Source organism: Scyliorhinus torazame, chromosome 8 (genome assembly GCF_047496885.1).
Source record: "Scyliorhinus torazame isolate Kashiwa2021f chromosome 8, sScyTor2.1, whole genome shotgun sequence".
In the NCBI taxonomy this organism is placed as follows: domain Eukaryota; kingdom Metazoa; phylum Chordata; class Chondrichthyes; order Carcharhiniformes; family Scyliorhinidae; genus Scyliorhinus; species Scyliorhinus torazame.
In genome coordinates, this window is record NC_092714.1 from 55,159,068 (window position 1) to 55,175,541 (window position 16,474).

At 42.4% G+C, this 16,474-nt stretch overlaps 1 protein-coding gene across 4 annotated transcripts in view; it reads right to left on the reverse strand.

Moving 5' to 3' along the window:
* Positions 1 to 16,474, reverse strand: part of cip2a (cellular inhibitor of PP2A) — a 68,403-nt gene that overhangs the window by 22,914 nt on the left and 29,015 nt on the right. For all 4 annotated transcript variants that reach the window (XM_072513634.1, XM_072513638.1, XM_072513636.1 and 1 more), the window contains exons 13-17: positions 12,163 to 12,262; positions 11,144 to 11,262; positions 7,995 to 8,175; positions 5,165 to 5,239; positions 1,987 to 2,097 (exon numbers count right to left, since the gene is read on the reverse strand). In XM_072513634.1, the coding sequence (XP_072369735.1) occupies positions 1,987 to 2,097; positions 5,165 to 5,239; positions 7,995 to 8,175; positions 11,144 to 11,262; positions 12,163 to 12,262 (586 nt within the window). The remainder of the gene's footprint in view (positions 1 to 1,986; positions 2,098 to 5,164; positions 5,240 to 7,994; positions 8,176 to 11,143; positions 11,263 to 12,162; positions 12,263 to 16,474) is intronic.

Here is a 16,474-nt window from a genome sequence, read left to right on the forward strand (position 1 = left end):
GGTGGCGTGGGCGGGCTCCGGGGTCCTGGGGGGGGGCGCGGGGCGATCTGGCCCCGGGGGGTGCCCCCAAGGTGGCCTGGCCCGCGATCGGGGCCCACCAATCCGCAGGCGGGCCTGTGCCGTGGAGGCACTCTTTCCCTTCCGCCTCCGCCACGGTCTCCACCATGGCGGAGGCGGACGAGACTCCCTCCACTGCGCATGCGTGGGAAACTGTCAGCGGCCGCTGACGCTCCCGCGCATGCGCCGCCCGGAGATGTAATTTCCGCGCCAGCTGGCGGGGCAACAAAGGCCGTTTCCACCAGCTGGCGGGGCGGAAATTCCTCCGCCGCCGGCCTAGCCTTTCAATGTTGGGGCTCGGCCCCCAAAGATGCGGAGCATTCCGCACCTTTGGGGCGGCGCGATGCCCATCTGATTGGCGCCGTTTTGGGCGCCAGTCGGCGGACATCGCGCCGTTTCGGGAGAATTTCGCCCCATATGTCTCCTTCTCCTTTTTGACCAGGACCTGAATATCACCGTAGGGAACATCCAGGGTTTCCTACGTCTAGCAGTCTTGCCCTTCACTCAAAAAGGAATGTGCTTACCCTGAACCCTGGTTAACACACTTTTGAAAGCCTCCAACTTACCACCCGTCCTTTGTCTGGAAAAAGACTATCTTGGCATTCTAGTATGCTTTTCATACACACAAAAGTTACAAACACTGATATCGTCAAGATTCCAACTGAAACTGGCTCAGACCAAAACTCTACACCAATAGATCAATTAAAATGCTAGCGTTTTAATTGGTACGGTTAATTAAGATGTTTGCGATCTGTCTCCTGATGAGAATTTCAAAATTAGCAAAATAAAAAGAATTTACTGTGGTTTTTAGCATTCTTCCCAGCCCATTGGGGTGGATAACTCAGAAAAAGTGCAACTTTCACAAAGTTATTAACAAACCCCATACAAGTTTATTTAATTACAAATACTTTTAACAATTTATTACTGCCCTTCGTTTCCATAGATTAAAAGGACTGTAGTTGCAAAATAGATTTCCATTCTCCTCACTACACTTTTGATAACAGCTTTTTATTACTTATAATCAACATTAGCATGATAACTCCAACTGTACCTTACTCTACTATATTTTGAAGAAACTTAGAATCTAGGGAATCAGCCGACCCGACAATATTTAGTCAATTTTTGTACCGAAAACAATGCTTCTTCTAATTTGAATTATGTAGCTTATATAATGCAGCAGGCCAAAAGATTGAATTAATTTGTTGAATTAAAAGGCTGAATTGGAGACAGTGGGCTGGATTCTCTGATTTTGAGGCTAGGTCAAAAAATTTGTTGAATTAAAAGACTGAATTGGAAACAGTGGGCTGGATTCTCCGATTTTGTCTGGAGAATGTGTCTAGTCTTAGGATGGAAAAGTCGGCGCAGTCCCGCACCGATGCTCTGCGGTAGGGGGGCTAGCAGTCGCGCCATGTAAAAACCCCGGCGTTCCCGATAAAAACGGCCGGAGAATTGCCGGGTCCATGGCTGCGCACGGCGACAACATGGCACCAGCCACATACAGACCCGGTCTGTCAGATAGTGTCCCCCTGTAACCCCCCCTGCCAACCCCCACCAGTCCCTCCAGCCAGCAGAACCACCCCCCCCCCCCCGGACTGTGGTGGCGCTGGACGCAGTCCGCAGCTGGCACGCGAGGTTAATAAAAACTCTGGACACAAATGGTCCATGCTGTCGGGAAGTTGGCCCATCTGGGGTAGAACATCGGGGGAGGGCCAGGTGACGCCCTGAGGCAGTCCCAAAGGCGTGCAGCATACTCACCGATGACTTGTTTTGGAGGGGGCAGAGCAATCAGAAACAGGCACCGCCCCCCGATTTCGGCATCAAAAGTGATTCTCCGCCTGATCGTCAAACGCGATTTCAGTGTCGGCAAGTGGAGAATCCCGCCAGTATCTTTTAAAATGATTTACCTATCTTGTGATATTTTCAAAATACCTCTGCTTCTGCGTGGGCTCTCTGGCAGCGGTATTGGGCAATCAAACGATCAGCTTGTGCTAGAGCCAGTGCCTTGGCTTCCAATAGGTCTTGTAAACGGTTTTCTTTAGACTACACAAAGGAAAGAGTTCAACATCAGTTATAGTTAAGCTAAAGATTGTTAATATCGAAACACATTTCAAAAGGAGCGTCTGTGGTATTGTAAAATGTGAAAATCTAATGAAGTAAGGAAGGCCAAGGCCCCACTCAATTCACATGCCGTCGAAAGGGGAGGCATGCAAAGGAATAAATGAGGGACAGTCACCTCTACGTGAACCTTGACGATTCCTTGCAATGTGACATAGAAGACATATATGGCTTTGGATGCCATTCCACTGACAACCATGCAGAAAAATGAGGCTTAGCAAAAACAGAAACATGAAAAACGGGAGCAGGCCATTTGGACCTTCTAGCCGGCTCTGCCATTCAATGTGATCATGGCTGATCCTCTATCTCAGCGCCATATTACTCTATTTCCTATCTCACAGCTGTCATAGTCGTCTCAACCAAGGAAGCTTACAAGAAAATTGAATAAATTTAAAGCCTTTGCACCCACAACACAAAAATGTATATGTAATAAAACGGCAAGACTCATGTGAAGAAATCCTTTGTCTGCACGAGGCTTTGGCGCTTAACATCAGACCTCCATGAGTGTCAAATTGGGGGTACTCCAAAAGATGCAGTGGGGAATCCCCTTTGGATGTTCCCAGGTAAGGTTTGCACAGCAATTGTTCAGAAGTGCAAACTTCCCCAGGGCAATTGCCCTGCACTGAGGACCATTAAAAAACACTATTTAAGGCAGCACAGTGGTGCAGTGGGTTAGCCCTGATGCCTCACAGAGCTGAGGTCCCAGGTTCGACCCCGGCTCTGGGTCACTGTCCGTGTGGAGTTTGCACATTCTCCCCATGTTTGCGTGGGTTTCGCGCGCCCCCCCCCCCCCCACCACAACCCAAAGATGTGCAGGCTAGGTAGATTGGCCACGCTAAATTGCCCCTTAATTGGAAAAAAAAAAATGAATTGGGTACTCTAAATTTAAAAAAACAAAAAACAAAAAGAAAAACACTATTTAAATCGCAAAACTTCAGATGGTTCTGACTGGGTTACTTTGTTATGCAGAAAAGGATAGAAGAATTAACACCTCATTAATTATTGTAAGTATTGTACAGACCCACAGAATTCTCCCTCCCCCACCCCCAATAGGACTCCTCCCCCCCCCCATCTTCAAGGGACTACACCCCCCATCCCACCATCAGAAACTCCAGCCCATAGAATTATTGCACTCCCCACAGAGACTCTTCGCCCCACGTACTCCACCATCAGACACAATTCTCACTCCTTCCCCCACCGTCAGGCACAACTCGCAACCCCTCCCAGCCCGACCCAACCTGACACCAATTCCTCCCACTACACGCGACCCCAAGGACCGACACCCACCTCCAAGGCCTGAGTACTCTCCCTCGGCCCAGCATGCACACCTCTCCATCCCCCAAGGCACGATCACACCTCTTCCTCCATCCCAGACCTCCCACCATCCCCTTCCTTCCTGAGACCCGTCACATATACCGCTTCACCTCCGGGGCCATTGTCCTCACCACTGACATTGTCCATTTTGCCAGACATTTGTGTAATATGGAGTAACCCTTCACCAAGAATGATTAGTGTTACATTAATTAGCTACATTTAAAAACATCACAAGAAAATGCACCACTGCTACAATGGCATGGGTAGAACATTGGTCAGCCTATAACAAGCTAAGAATTGTTGCTGAAACTTGTGCCAAAGCTAAACGCATAATGTTCTGAGAGACGTTTTGTAAACATACCAATGGGAAGGAACAGACTGCTCACAATTAGTATTGGAAGTTAGCAGTCCCACACCATTTTGCCTGCCACCTTCAGGATTTCTGTTATCAGGTTACACTGGCTGCCTTATTCGTGGCCAGCTTGCAGTCATTAAAATTACGGAATTACGTAGAATGGATGGAGAAACTATTTCAAGTGGTGGAGGGATCCACAACATGACAGCATAATCTTAAATTTAGAACTAGACCATTTAGGACTCAGATCTGAATGTGTTGTTTCACACAAAGATTTGTAAAAATATTTCCTCCCACCCCTGACTGAAATTTTTAATGAGACTGATAGGGCATTGTTGGGTACAGGTACTAAAATGATGTGGAACAAAGGCAGGTGAATGGGAGTTGAAGTACAAATCAGCCAGATTGACTGGCAGGACAATTCGAGGGGGAGAATGGTCTATTCCAATTCATACGTCGTTTCTCATTGTTTTCAATTCTCTTCTGAAGCCGTTTTGTACTTCAGTACACGTTGCATTTGATTGTAAATGTGGTAGCACAGTGGTTAGCATCGTTGCTTCACCACGCCAGGATCCCAGGTTCGATTTGGGTCACTGTGCGGAGTCTGCACATTCTCCATGTCTGCGTGGGTTTCCTCCGGGTTCTCCGGTTTCCTCTCACAAGTCCCGAAAGACGTGCTGTTAGGTAATTTGGACATTCTGAATTCTCCCACCATGTACCCGAACAGGCGCTGGAATGTGGCAACTAGGGGCTTTTCACCGTAACTTCACTGCATTGTTAATGTAAGCCTATTCGGATACACAGTGGGAGAATTCAGAATATCCAATTCACCTAACAGCACGTCTTTTGGGACTTGTGGGAGGAAACTGGAGCACCTGAAGGAAATCCACGCAGACACAGGGAGAACGTGCAGACTCCACACAGACAGTGATTATTAGGCTGATTTCAAAAATGTTACATCACTTGAAGAGTAAAAGAAATGTAACTCATGTTATCCACTACTACTGTCTAACTGCCTTATCAGACCAACAGATGAATAATTCACAATTCCGGACTTCTATTGTCATTAGACATTCAGCAAAGGTACCAATACATTATCAATTGCATCACATTGAGTTGTAAAAGAAACTATATAGAAACCAATCGAGAGGAAATGTATTATGTTTCCAGTATTTCCTTATTGTTTCTCAACTTAAAAAAAACAGCTGTTAATGTAATAGTGCGATTTCTGTTCCCATAACATGTAGCACATATAATTTTGGTTTTACCAATTTTCAATGCTGCTGGTTTAAAAAGATTATGTCATCAATTTCAACCACTTACGGCAAGAGATGAAAGCTTCTGCTCATATACATCCATTACATCGGACAGCCTCACATCCTTGACTTGTTCCTTCAGCTGCAAAAAGATATCAAATGTATTATTCAGCTGCTAAATAAAAACAAAACCAATATAGAATGCTCAGCAGAAAACTAAAAATAAATAGGTCTACAGGTGTTCATTGCTTACATAAAACTGACAACAAAATTATTTGTGGAATTCAAACATATGGCAGATAAAAATTTAACAATTGTGTTTAAGAGATCAGCTTTCAATATACACAATTTCAGGAAACTGTCCTAATCAAAAAAGGATCCTACACTTTTCCCACACAATTCTGAAAGCTAATTTTCTTAATAAGCCTCAGCCATCCATGTAGTCTATTTTATATTGCTGCACTTTCCTCTGTTAGACTATTATTGATTAAACATGGAAGTTTGGTAGCAAGGTAGCTAGTAACCGACAGGTCTGGACAAATGCTCTGGAGACACTCGTTCAGACCCACAATGTGGTTGACTCTTCGCTATCTCTGAAATGGCTCAGTTATATTCAACAAGATGACTCACCACCTTATCAAGGGCAATTAAAATTAGGCAATAACTGACAGCCTTGCCAGCAAAATCCACATTCCATGAATGCATAATTTAAAATCCCCATTCTCATTTGTGGGTTTGTGCCAAAGCTGGAACTGTCCCACAGACTAATCAATCGACATCTGGACGTTATCATACTCTCAGATTCGTACCTTTCACCAACTCCAGCAACATCTCCGGTTCCTCCATTGCCTCCCCTAGTGGCATATTGCTATATAGTCAGGAGGGAGAGGCTGTGGAAGACTTCAACATTAATGGCATCAGTAAAGTCTCATGGCATCAAGTCAAATATGGGCAAGGAAATGCTGATTATCAGCTATTACTTTCCCTCAACTAGTTGGTAGAAGCACCAAGATAGTATGAACACAACTATACTCTGGATGGGTGGCACATTGGAACTACGACTGACCCCAGCTATGATGCTGCAAGATTGGGCCTGCTGGAGGTGGTGAGAAAACCAGCATGAAGGAAAACCATACTTAAGCTTGTCCTCACCAATCTGTCACATATGTATTTGCCCATGACAGTATTGATAGGAGTAATCCCTGCAGAGTCCTTCTGGAGCCAAAGTTTCATCTTCACATGGAGGATTCTGCAGCACTACTAAATAGGAAAGATTTAGAAAAAAAATCTAACACCTCAAAACTGGGTATCCATGTGCTGTGAGCCATTAGCAGAATCAAAATTGTGTTCCATTGCAATATAAAGCCACACAGCCAAACATATTCCTCACCCCACCATTACTGTTAACCTAGGGAACCAACTCCTGTTTAATGAAGAGTGTCAAAGAGCATGCCAGGAGCAGCAACAGACGTGCCTAAAATGAGGAGCTAAATGCGTTAAAGTACAGGATTACATGCATGCTGAGCAGCAGAATCAGCATTCTACAGATAAAACCAAGCGAGCCCATAATCAACAGATTAGATTAAACCTTCGGAGGCCTGTCAGATCCAGTCATGGATGATGATGGACTGTTAAAACAACTAATGGGAGAAGGTGACTTTATGGACACCCACAATTTCAATGGAACTGGAACTCAGTGCTTAAATGCAAAAAGAAAACAAGCCTGAAACATAGGCAACCATTTCAACCAGCAGAGGTAAATGGATAATCTCTCTCTGCCTCCATTTAAAGCCCTCACTATCATTTTAAAAAATAAATTTAGAGTACCCAATTATTTTTTTCAATTAAGCGGCATTTTAGCGTGGCCAATCCACCCAGCCTGCATATCTTTGGGTTGTGGGAGTGAGACCCATGCAAACCCGAGGAGAATGTGCAAACTCCACACAGACAGTGACTCGGAGCCGGGATCGAACCCGGGTCCTCAGTGCCCTGAGGCACCAGTGCTAGCCACTGTGCCACCATGCCGCCTGAAGGCCCTCATTATCATAGTGTAATGAAATACTCTCTACTTGCCTGGATGTGTAAAGTTCCAACAATGCTCAAAAGTTCCATCAAGGACAAAACAGCCAGCTTGGCTGGTATCCCCATCCACGAATTTGAATCTTCAGGCTCTTAACTTCTGGCACAATATGGTTGCAGTATGCACCATTGCGCCTCACCAAGATTTGTTCAACAGCATCTCCCAAACCAGCAACCTTGATCAACGAGAAGGACAAAGACAACAGGGGAATGGGAACACCCACACCTCTAAGCCAAGTATTATCCTGAGTTGGAATACCTACGCATTCCTTCATTAACAAGCAACTAGTCGCAGATGACCGTGGGCCGCCTTCCCCTTTTTTTTGGAGGGGGGGGGGGCTGATTGATGATGATTTGACCCGAGAATCACCACCCCCCAGGTGAGGGGCAAGGTTGAGAAGACGGAGCCTTCACGAATAACCTCAGCCGGTATGGGAATTGAACCCACGCTGCTGGGCTTGCTCTGCATCACAAACTAGCCGTCCAGCCAACTGAGCTAAACTGGCCCCAATTCCTTAATTATTACTGCGTCAAAATCCTGAAACTCCTTCCCAAACAGCACTGTGGGAGTACCTTCACCACACGGACTGCACTCATCACCAAGGATAAGTAGAGGTGGGTAATAAATGCTGACCTAGCTAGCAATGCCCACATCCAGTGATGGAATATAAAGATGAATAAGGTGCACCATTGGTCCAACAGCATTTTTAGTGCCTCTGACAAAGTATCGGCATCCACCAGATGCCAGAGCGATATTAAAAACAAACTATAATATATAAGTTAATAACGCATAAAGCCCATCAACGTGCAGTACAAACCTCCATTCCTAATTGCAATTTATCGATCAACTCATGAATATTGGATCTGGCAGCACTGGTTGTACTTGAACATTTTGACGCTACAAAGCTTGCTGAATGCTGGTGGACAGGAACCTTTTTCATTACATGGTCTGTGTTCTGTTGTTTATATGCATTATTTGCAGCAATGTTTTCTCCAAGTCTGAAAGGAACAAAGCAGCATAAGTGTAAAATTTCTCCTCAATCTTTCCTATATTCAGGGCAGCATATCACAGAATCATTATGGCACTGGAGGCCGCCATTTGGCCCATTGTGTCTGCACCAGCTCTCCAAATGAGCATCACGACTTAGTGCCATTCCCTCACAACAGTGAATATTGTTTCTATTCAAATAATCATCTAATGCCCCCTTGACTACATTTGATTGAACCTGCATCCACCACACTTTCAAACAGTACATTTCAGACCCGTTGTGTGAAAAAGTTTGGTCTCAAATCACATTTGCTTCTTTTAAAATCACTTCAAATCTGTGCCCTCTCATTCTTGTTCCTTTTACAAGTGGGAACATTTTCTCCCCATCTGCTGTCCAGACCCTCATGATTTTGAACATCTCGATAAAATCTCCTCTTCGCTTTCTTCTCTCCAAGAACAAGCCCACCCTCTGAAATCTATCCCCGTAGATTAATTTTCTCATTCCTGGAACCATTCTTGTAAACCTCTTCTACTCTCTCTCTAATGTATTCACATCCTTCCTATAGTGTGGCCCTATAGTGTGGCACCCAGGACAGTACACAATATTGCAGCTGAGGTCTAACTAGTGTCCTCCTTGCTCTTGTACTCTGTGCCCCTATCAAAAACGCCCAGAATATTATATGCTTTATTAACTGTTCTCGCCACTTGTCCTGCTACCTTCAATGATCTATGCACATATACACCCTCTGCTCTTGCTCCCCTTTAAGAATCTTACCCCTAATTTTATGTTTTCTTCCCATGTTCTTCCTACCAAATGCATTGCCCCTCACTTCTCTGCATTGAACTTCATCTGCCACCTTTTTGCCCACTCCACCAACATTTATGTCCTTTTGAAGTTCTACACAATTCTCCTGAGTTTACAATTGTTATATTTATTTATTAGCCACAAAGAGAAAAGATCCAGAGGTGGCACACTCTGGATTCTTTCAAAGCATGATGAGAGGTTTAAAAGGTGTTGCTCATCCAATCTAAGATGGAGAACTGCAAAGCCCGTGCAAACACTCTGCTGATGTCATTACATATCACGTGACTCATTACCAGCAGGGATGTATTCCCAGATCCACAACTAGACTTCCAAGATTGCATCATCCGCAAACTTGGAAATTGTCCCCTGCACACCAAGATACAGATAATATATATATATTTATAGCAGGAAAAGTAAGGGTCCCAGCACGACCCTGGGAACACCACTACAAACCTTCTCCAGCCCTAAAAATATCTACTGACCATTATTCTTTGTCTATTATTCAGCCAATTTTTTATCCACGTTGCTATTGTCCCTTTCGTTCCATGATCCATAACTTTTCTCAAGTCTGTTGCATGGCACTGTATCGAATGCTTTCTGAAAGCCCACATCAACAGCAATACCCTCATCAATCCTTCCAAAGAACACCAGCAAGTTAGTTAAACATGATTTCTCCTTTAGAAATCCATGCTGGCTCTTCCAAATCAAACCAGATTTTGCCATGTAACTACTAATTCTATCCCGAATAATTGTTTCTAGAAGCTTGTCCACCACTGATGTTAAATTGACTGGCTTGTTAAATTGACTGGCTTGTAATTGCTGGAGCTATCTTTGCAGCCTTTTTAAACAATGCCATAATATTTGCAATGCTCCAGTTCTCTAGTACTGCTTTCGGGTCTAGAGAAAACTGGAAAATTATGGCCACGACCCTGCAATTTCCATTCTCACTTCTTTCGATATTCTTGGGTGCATCTCATACAGTTGCGGTCCCTTGTCAACTTCTCTATTTTGAACCCTTCCATGAGCGGAGTGTCCTCATCTGTCACCATACTCGAGCAGAATGAGAATACCTGAGCGAATTGGCACTATGATGTTTATTACAGAGCAGCAAAATTTGGATGAATTGCTGCACAAAAGTTTCAAAATTCAATCTACCAAGAGTTTTAAATTCAGCCAAAATATTGAAAACAAAACATATTGGGGGAAATAGGTAATGCTGGTGACGTAATTAATCTTGTAACAGATTTTGTATTGTATTTTCAGAGGGATAATTTATCAACAGCACTACACACCCCTAACCCCAAAATCACTCACTTCAGCTAATTAAACCACTTGGCCTTAATTCCTCAGCTTAGTTCAGCAGCTGGCATATCGGATGATCTGTGAGAACTGTGATACATTTGTGAGTCAGAAATCAGAATGGGTACGATGGACTGCTGAAAGGGCTCACATTAAGTGCAATTGGATGTTGAAACCAAGTTCATATTTCGCAGCTGAATTGCATTCCTTGCGTGTAATTTGTGCCATAACAGACGAAACAACATTTTATCCCCATGTTGTGCGACATAAACATAAATATAGTGCAGAAGGAGGCCATTCGGCCCATCGAGTCTGCAACGACCCACTTAAGCCCTCGCTTCCACCCTATCCCAGTGATCCAATAAAGGTACGCAGTTCTTAGAAGTTGGGCTTACCCATTTGAAAGTAACAAGACATCAACACCCACAGCTCGTCAAAATATAAACCTGATAATTATAAAGAATGTTGGAAATGTTCATTCAGGAGGTCAAGCAGCTTCCGTGGAGTGTGCTGACATTTCCATATGACTGTTCCAAATCAATAACCTTCCACCGAACTCACCTCTCTCTCCACAGATGTCACCTGATCTGATTATTTTCAGCATTCCATTTTAATTTCAGAGTTCCAGCTTCAGAAGTATTTTGCTTTGGTTGTAGCCTAATCATTATTGTTGGTAATCTCAAATAAAGATTTAACTTGCTTGTATGCCATCCCTCTGTCCACCATTTTAGCCGAGGTGTTATCCTATACAATGTAATTAATGTCTACAACATATATATTTATTGATTTACATTAGTTATCAAATTGATGGCGCATAGTCACATTCATTCTGAGCAAGCAAAAGAAAAAATAAACTAAATACCTTGAACACTTACAATATTGCAGGAAAATCAGGCAAAGGTGCTGCCTCAAACAGAATTTTTAATGCAAACTGTACATGCTCTCTGTGCTCGGATGTCAAAGCAAACGACAAAGGTGAAGTGAGTCGTTGGTCCTGGAGAAACATTAAAACACTGTAAAGAGCAATAATATTCCTATTTTGTAACATTATTTAGGTTGATAAATTTTACCTTTCACCTTGCCCTCCCGAAGGGACATAAAGAACGAGGTGGCAGAGATGAAGATGATGAAAATTAAAGGTATGGATAATTTACACAATTTCCTTACAACGGTGATCAACGTGTGCCATAATTATCACAGCAGGTGGTTGACCAGGAGGGCTATAAGAGTTTCAAAACTAAAATAAAAAATAGAAATATCCAGATTCATGGACATTCATGAAAAGGGGAGCATTTGTACAGACTGTTCAGTTGATTCCTGGGAAGTATGTTTCCCGGGGTGTTTATACGTTGTAACCTGATTTAATACATGTTTGAAATAAAATACCTTTTTTTTAATAAAAAATCCACCTACTCAGGTCCTGCAGCTACCTGGTTTCTGATGTTTGGTATGCCCTGCCTAAACTTTGCTCAGAAGAACAATTTCTGATGGCATCAGAGTGGATAACTATAGTACAGATTTAACATGATTAGCAAAAGAATCGGATGTGTCATGAAGAATTTATTTTAACCTATCAAATATTGTGCTCTGGAATTGATCAGTGATCCATGTTGAAGATGCCACCCTACATTAGACTCCCTATGATCTCAAGTTGTCAAGTAAAAGCCCACAGAAACATTATAGGCACCTATAAGTTTAATGAATGGCAAGCACCATTCATTCAGCACTGACAATATCCAAGTCAACATCTTACTCTGTGCTACCTAATTGTGGAATTTGTATACACAACTTAAGATGAACACTTTACAAGCAATACCTTATTTTTAATTTGAATAAAGCAGAAATAAAAAGATATTCCAGAAAAGTTGGCTTTTAAAACCATTTGAAATTCTACCTGCAAAATCTTATAAAAACTTGCTTCCATGTTCGGCACCAACTGTTTCACTCTGTTCATAAGACTCAGTGTCTTCAGGACAACATCTGCACCTATTTTACTGTCAACGTAGAGCAAGAGGAGAAAAAACAATGTCAGAAATATGTCAATTACAAACTCATTCTAGACTTCAAGTGATTATAATTCAGCTAGAAAATAATATACTTCCTGATAAGCATAATTAAATCAGTATACCATGAAAGAATTTGGAAAGAATTTTCAAATTTGAGCCTCATCGATGTATTCCACTGCCTAATAATAGAAAATAAACACTTTGGCAATTCTCATCTTTATTTTCTATCAGCTTAAAAATATGCTTTTCGAGTAACAAAAGACTTAGTGCAAAAGTATCAAAGGATGCTGATTCGATGGCAAGATTAATTTTTTAACAGTATTTGAACTCTTTTTACTAGTATTTATGACTATCCAATTAATCCCACTCTCCTGCTCTTTCCCCTGTGCCCTATTCAGTGTTTCAATTGAAGTATTTATAAACATAACTATGACGTCCGATTCTATCAGCTTTTCAAACTGTTCCATTCCAGAACACAACACTCCTGTAAATAAAAAGGTTTTCTCGTGTTGCCTTTGATTCTTTTGCCAATCAATTTAAACCTGTGTCCTGTGGTTACCAACCCTTCGGTCACTGGTAGTTGAAGGACCAGCTATCATTGATCAGGTGGATTCTAGGGATTTGTGGGGGAGAGGGGATTTATTTTTTAAAAAACAGGATATATGAAGGAGTGTTAATGGGAAACATAGATGTTGTGTATCAGAGAATGCATACTTGCTGGTTTAGCATCACGTGGTGTGCAGTGACTTCAGCAGAGTGTGTGCACGGGTTTTGGGCAGATCACCATCCTTGATTGTATGAACAACACCTCTCATCATGTTTTATAAGAATTCACAATGTGGGCACCTCCACACCTTTTCTCTTTGCGGCAACAAAGAAATATAACAGAAGACAAAACTGGCGACAAGAAATAGCTGTAAAAGAATTCAGACACGCACACATGCACACACACATGACAGTCAGGGAAGACTTACTTGCGTTAGCGTAAGTGGGGTCTGGGCTGCTGGGACCGCAAAGTTAAACGGGCTGTGGGGAATGGGGAATTTGAAGACTGCTGACTTTGCACTGATCATTACTCAGGAGAAAAAGTATAACAAGTCAGGCAAAACGGAAAATAATTCATAGTTGCTTGTAAAGGGGATTGTTTGAGCCATACTTACCATTAAACATTGGAAGGGAGGAAGTGTAAACCCTAGGAGATGGTATGGTTGGAAAAATAAGTACCATGAATGCATTTGATGAGGATGATTTGACATGGAATTCATGAGGACAGATTCAAATTATTTCTCATAGTAAATTATACATCAGAGGATGTAAAGATCAGAACATTTCTCAGCTAAGGACACAAAACCTTTATGCTGCTACAGAATTTAGTTCACCCAGCAAAACCAGATAAGTCCTACATTGAATGAATGAAATCTCCGAGGGACATTCTCTCCAAGACCATTATTGATTGCAGGACGGTTTCGGTTCTACCCCCATAGCAGGAAGAAGGTGAAAGTATTTTACAGTTCATAGTGACTTTAAGGAGGTTGGCAAAACATTGTAAATTTTGTGCAACATTTGACGATACTTTTTGTGTCAGACTGGTTTGTGGACTCCACAGTGAAGCTATTCAGAAGAAGCTGCTTACTGTAAATGATTTAACTCTGTCACATCTAAGGAGCTATCAAAAAGAGAAGCTTCACAGATTATGGATACCTCAAGGAACAAGCTCCAAAGGTGCAACCATGTCACCATTGTACACAGATTGTACCCTTAAGTGGGGTGGGGGGGATGTGAGAATGCTGGAGTAAAACAAATACATGCAAAACCTGTGGAAGAAGAGCCACATGGCCATGGCATGTTGGGCTCAGAAAACCTCTACACCAAAAAGATGCAAGAAAAAAAATCACAGCAGAACAATCTAATCATGTTTACCAATTAGTGGATGAAGCTCAAGATCACTCAACAGACCGTGCAGCTGGGCTACTGCAGGAGCTAAAACTATTTGTCTTGTCAATGCAGGACAATCAACAACATTTTTGGACATACCCAAAACTTGAAGGTCACAAAATTAAAACCGAGGTGGATACGGGCGCAACAATGTAATTGATACCCGAGACAATTTATCATCAAAAGCTGAAGCGTTTGCCTTTAAAACTGCTAAATGTGATCCTAAGGACATACCAAAGAGGTTGTACCATTAAACGGGTACATTGTGGTGAAAGTAGAAGAAAATGGACAGACGGCAAAATTGTCTCATGTTGTTCATGGAAACTTTCATGCTCTATTTGGCAGAGCATAGTTGGCTAAAGTTAGGCTTAACTGGGAAAGTCAATCAATGGGTGAATTCAAAGAGCAACTTGTAACAACCACTGATGAAGTACGAGAAGATGTTCGAAGATTTTCTAAGCTCTATGACTGGAGTTAAGATATACCTAAAAATCAAGCCAGACAGCACACCCAAATGTCTCAAAATTAGGACCATAAGCTATCATGCCTAAAGTTGAAGAACTAGAAAGACTAGCACAAACAGGAGCCATTGAAGCTGCTGCTACCTGATTAGGCAACACCAATAGTTCCTGTATTAAAAGGGATGGCGCAGTGAGAATTTGTGGAGATTTAAAAACTATTAACCTAGTTTTGTGCGTGGGTCTTATTCCACTGCTGCTGATTGAAGACTTGTTTACTGGACTTTCTGGAGGACAGAAATTCAGTAAAAATTAATTACAGGCATATCTGCAGATGAATGTGGCTGCCGAATCACAGCCACTATATCGCAATCATGATGCATTAAGGTCGGTTTCATTATAGAAGATACCCTTTTGGAATAACAGCTGGGCCTGCTCTTTTTCAGCGATCAGTGGATCAAATTCGAAGTGCGTTGAATAGAGTGTAATGTTACTTAGATGGTATATTCATCACCAGTTCAAGTGAACGAAAACACTTGGAGAATTTGGAAGCTATCCTGAAGCATTTACAGAGCTACAACCTGAGAGTTAAAAAGGATAAGTGTCACTTTTTCCAAGTCATCCATAAATTACCTGGGTCATATTATTGACAAAGATGGCTTACACAAGGAGCCAAAGAAAATGTCAGCACTCTTAGAAGTACCACATCCTCAAAATGTGACACTATTAAGGTTGTTTTTAGGATTGATCAATTATTATGGTAAACTTGTGCTGAATTTAGAAACACAATTAACACACTTTGCTATGTGTTAAACAGGCATGGCACTGGTCAGAAGAACGTAAGAATGCATATAATGAAGTGAAAGAAGCTTTACAGAACTCCGAGCTGTCGTTTCATTATAATCCCAAGATAAAGTTGCAACTTGCTTGCGATTCCTCACCCTATAGGGTTGCTGCAGTCGTCTCGCACATCATGCCTTCAGGAGAGGAAAGACCAATAGCATTTGCTTCATGCACTCTTACTATAGCAGAAATGAATTACACTCAGCTTGAAAAAGATTTGCGCATCATTTTTGGTGTAAGAAGGTTCCACAATTACCTTTATGGCCATCATTTTACCTTTTTGACAGACCATCGATCAGTCACTACAATCTGTGGGCCAGTAGCACAGTGGGTAGCACTGCTGCCTCACTGCGCCAGGGACCCGGGTTCGATTTCAACCTCGGGTGACTGACTGTGTGGAGTTTGCACATTCTCTCTGTGTCTGCATGGGTTTCCTCCTGGTGCTCCGGTTTCCTCCCACAGCCCAAACATGTGCAGGTTAGGTTGATTGGCCATGCTAAATTGAAGTGTCCAAAGGTTAGGTGGGGTTACAGGGATAGGGCAGGGATCGGATCTGTATAGGGTGGTCTTTCAAATAGTTGGTGCAGACTCAATGGGCTGAATGGCCTCCTTCTTCACTGTAGGGATTCTATGATTCTATGTCTAAAGGTATACCTTCTTTGGCAGTTCGTAGATTGCAAAGATGGTCATTGATATTATCAGCACACACATCGGATATCCAATATCGCAAGTCAGGGCAACATGCAAATGCTGTTGCTTTGTCACGATTGCCATTACAAGTGTAGCATAACCATGAAGAACATTTTGTCATTATTTTGTATTTCTCCCTCGTGGACGTGCACCTGTGACTTCATCTCAAGTTCAAAGATATACAAGAACCGATCCAGTGATGGAGAAGTTGATGGACTTGGTCTAAAAGGAATGCTGTCAGTCGTTCATAGGAAAAATCCAGACCTCAAGCCCT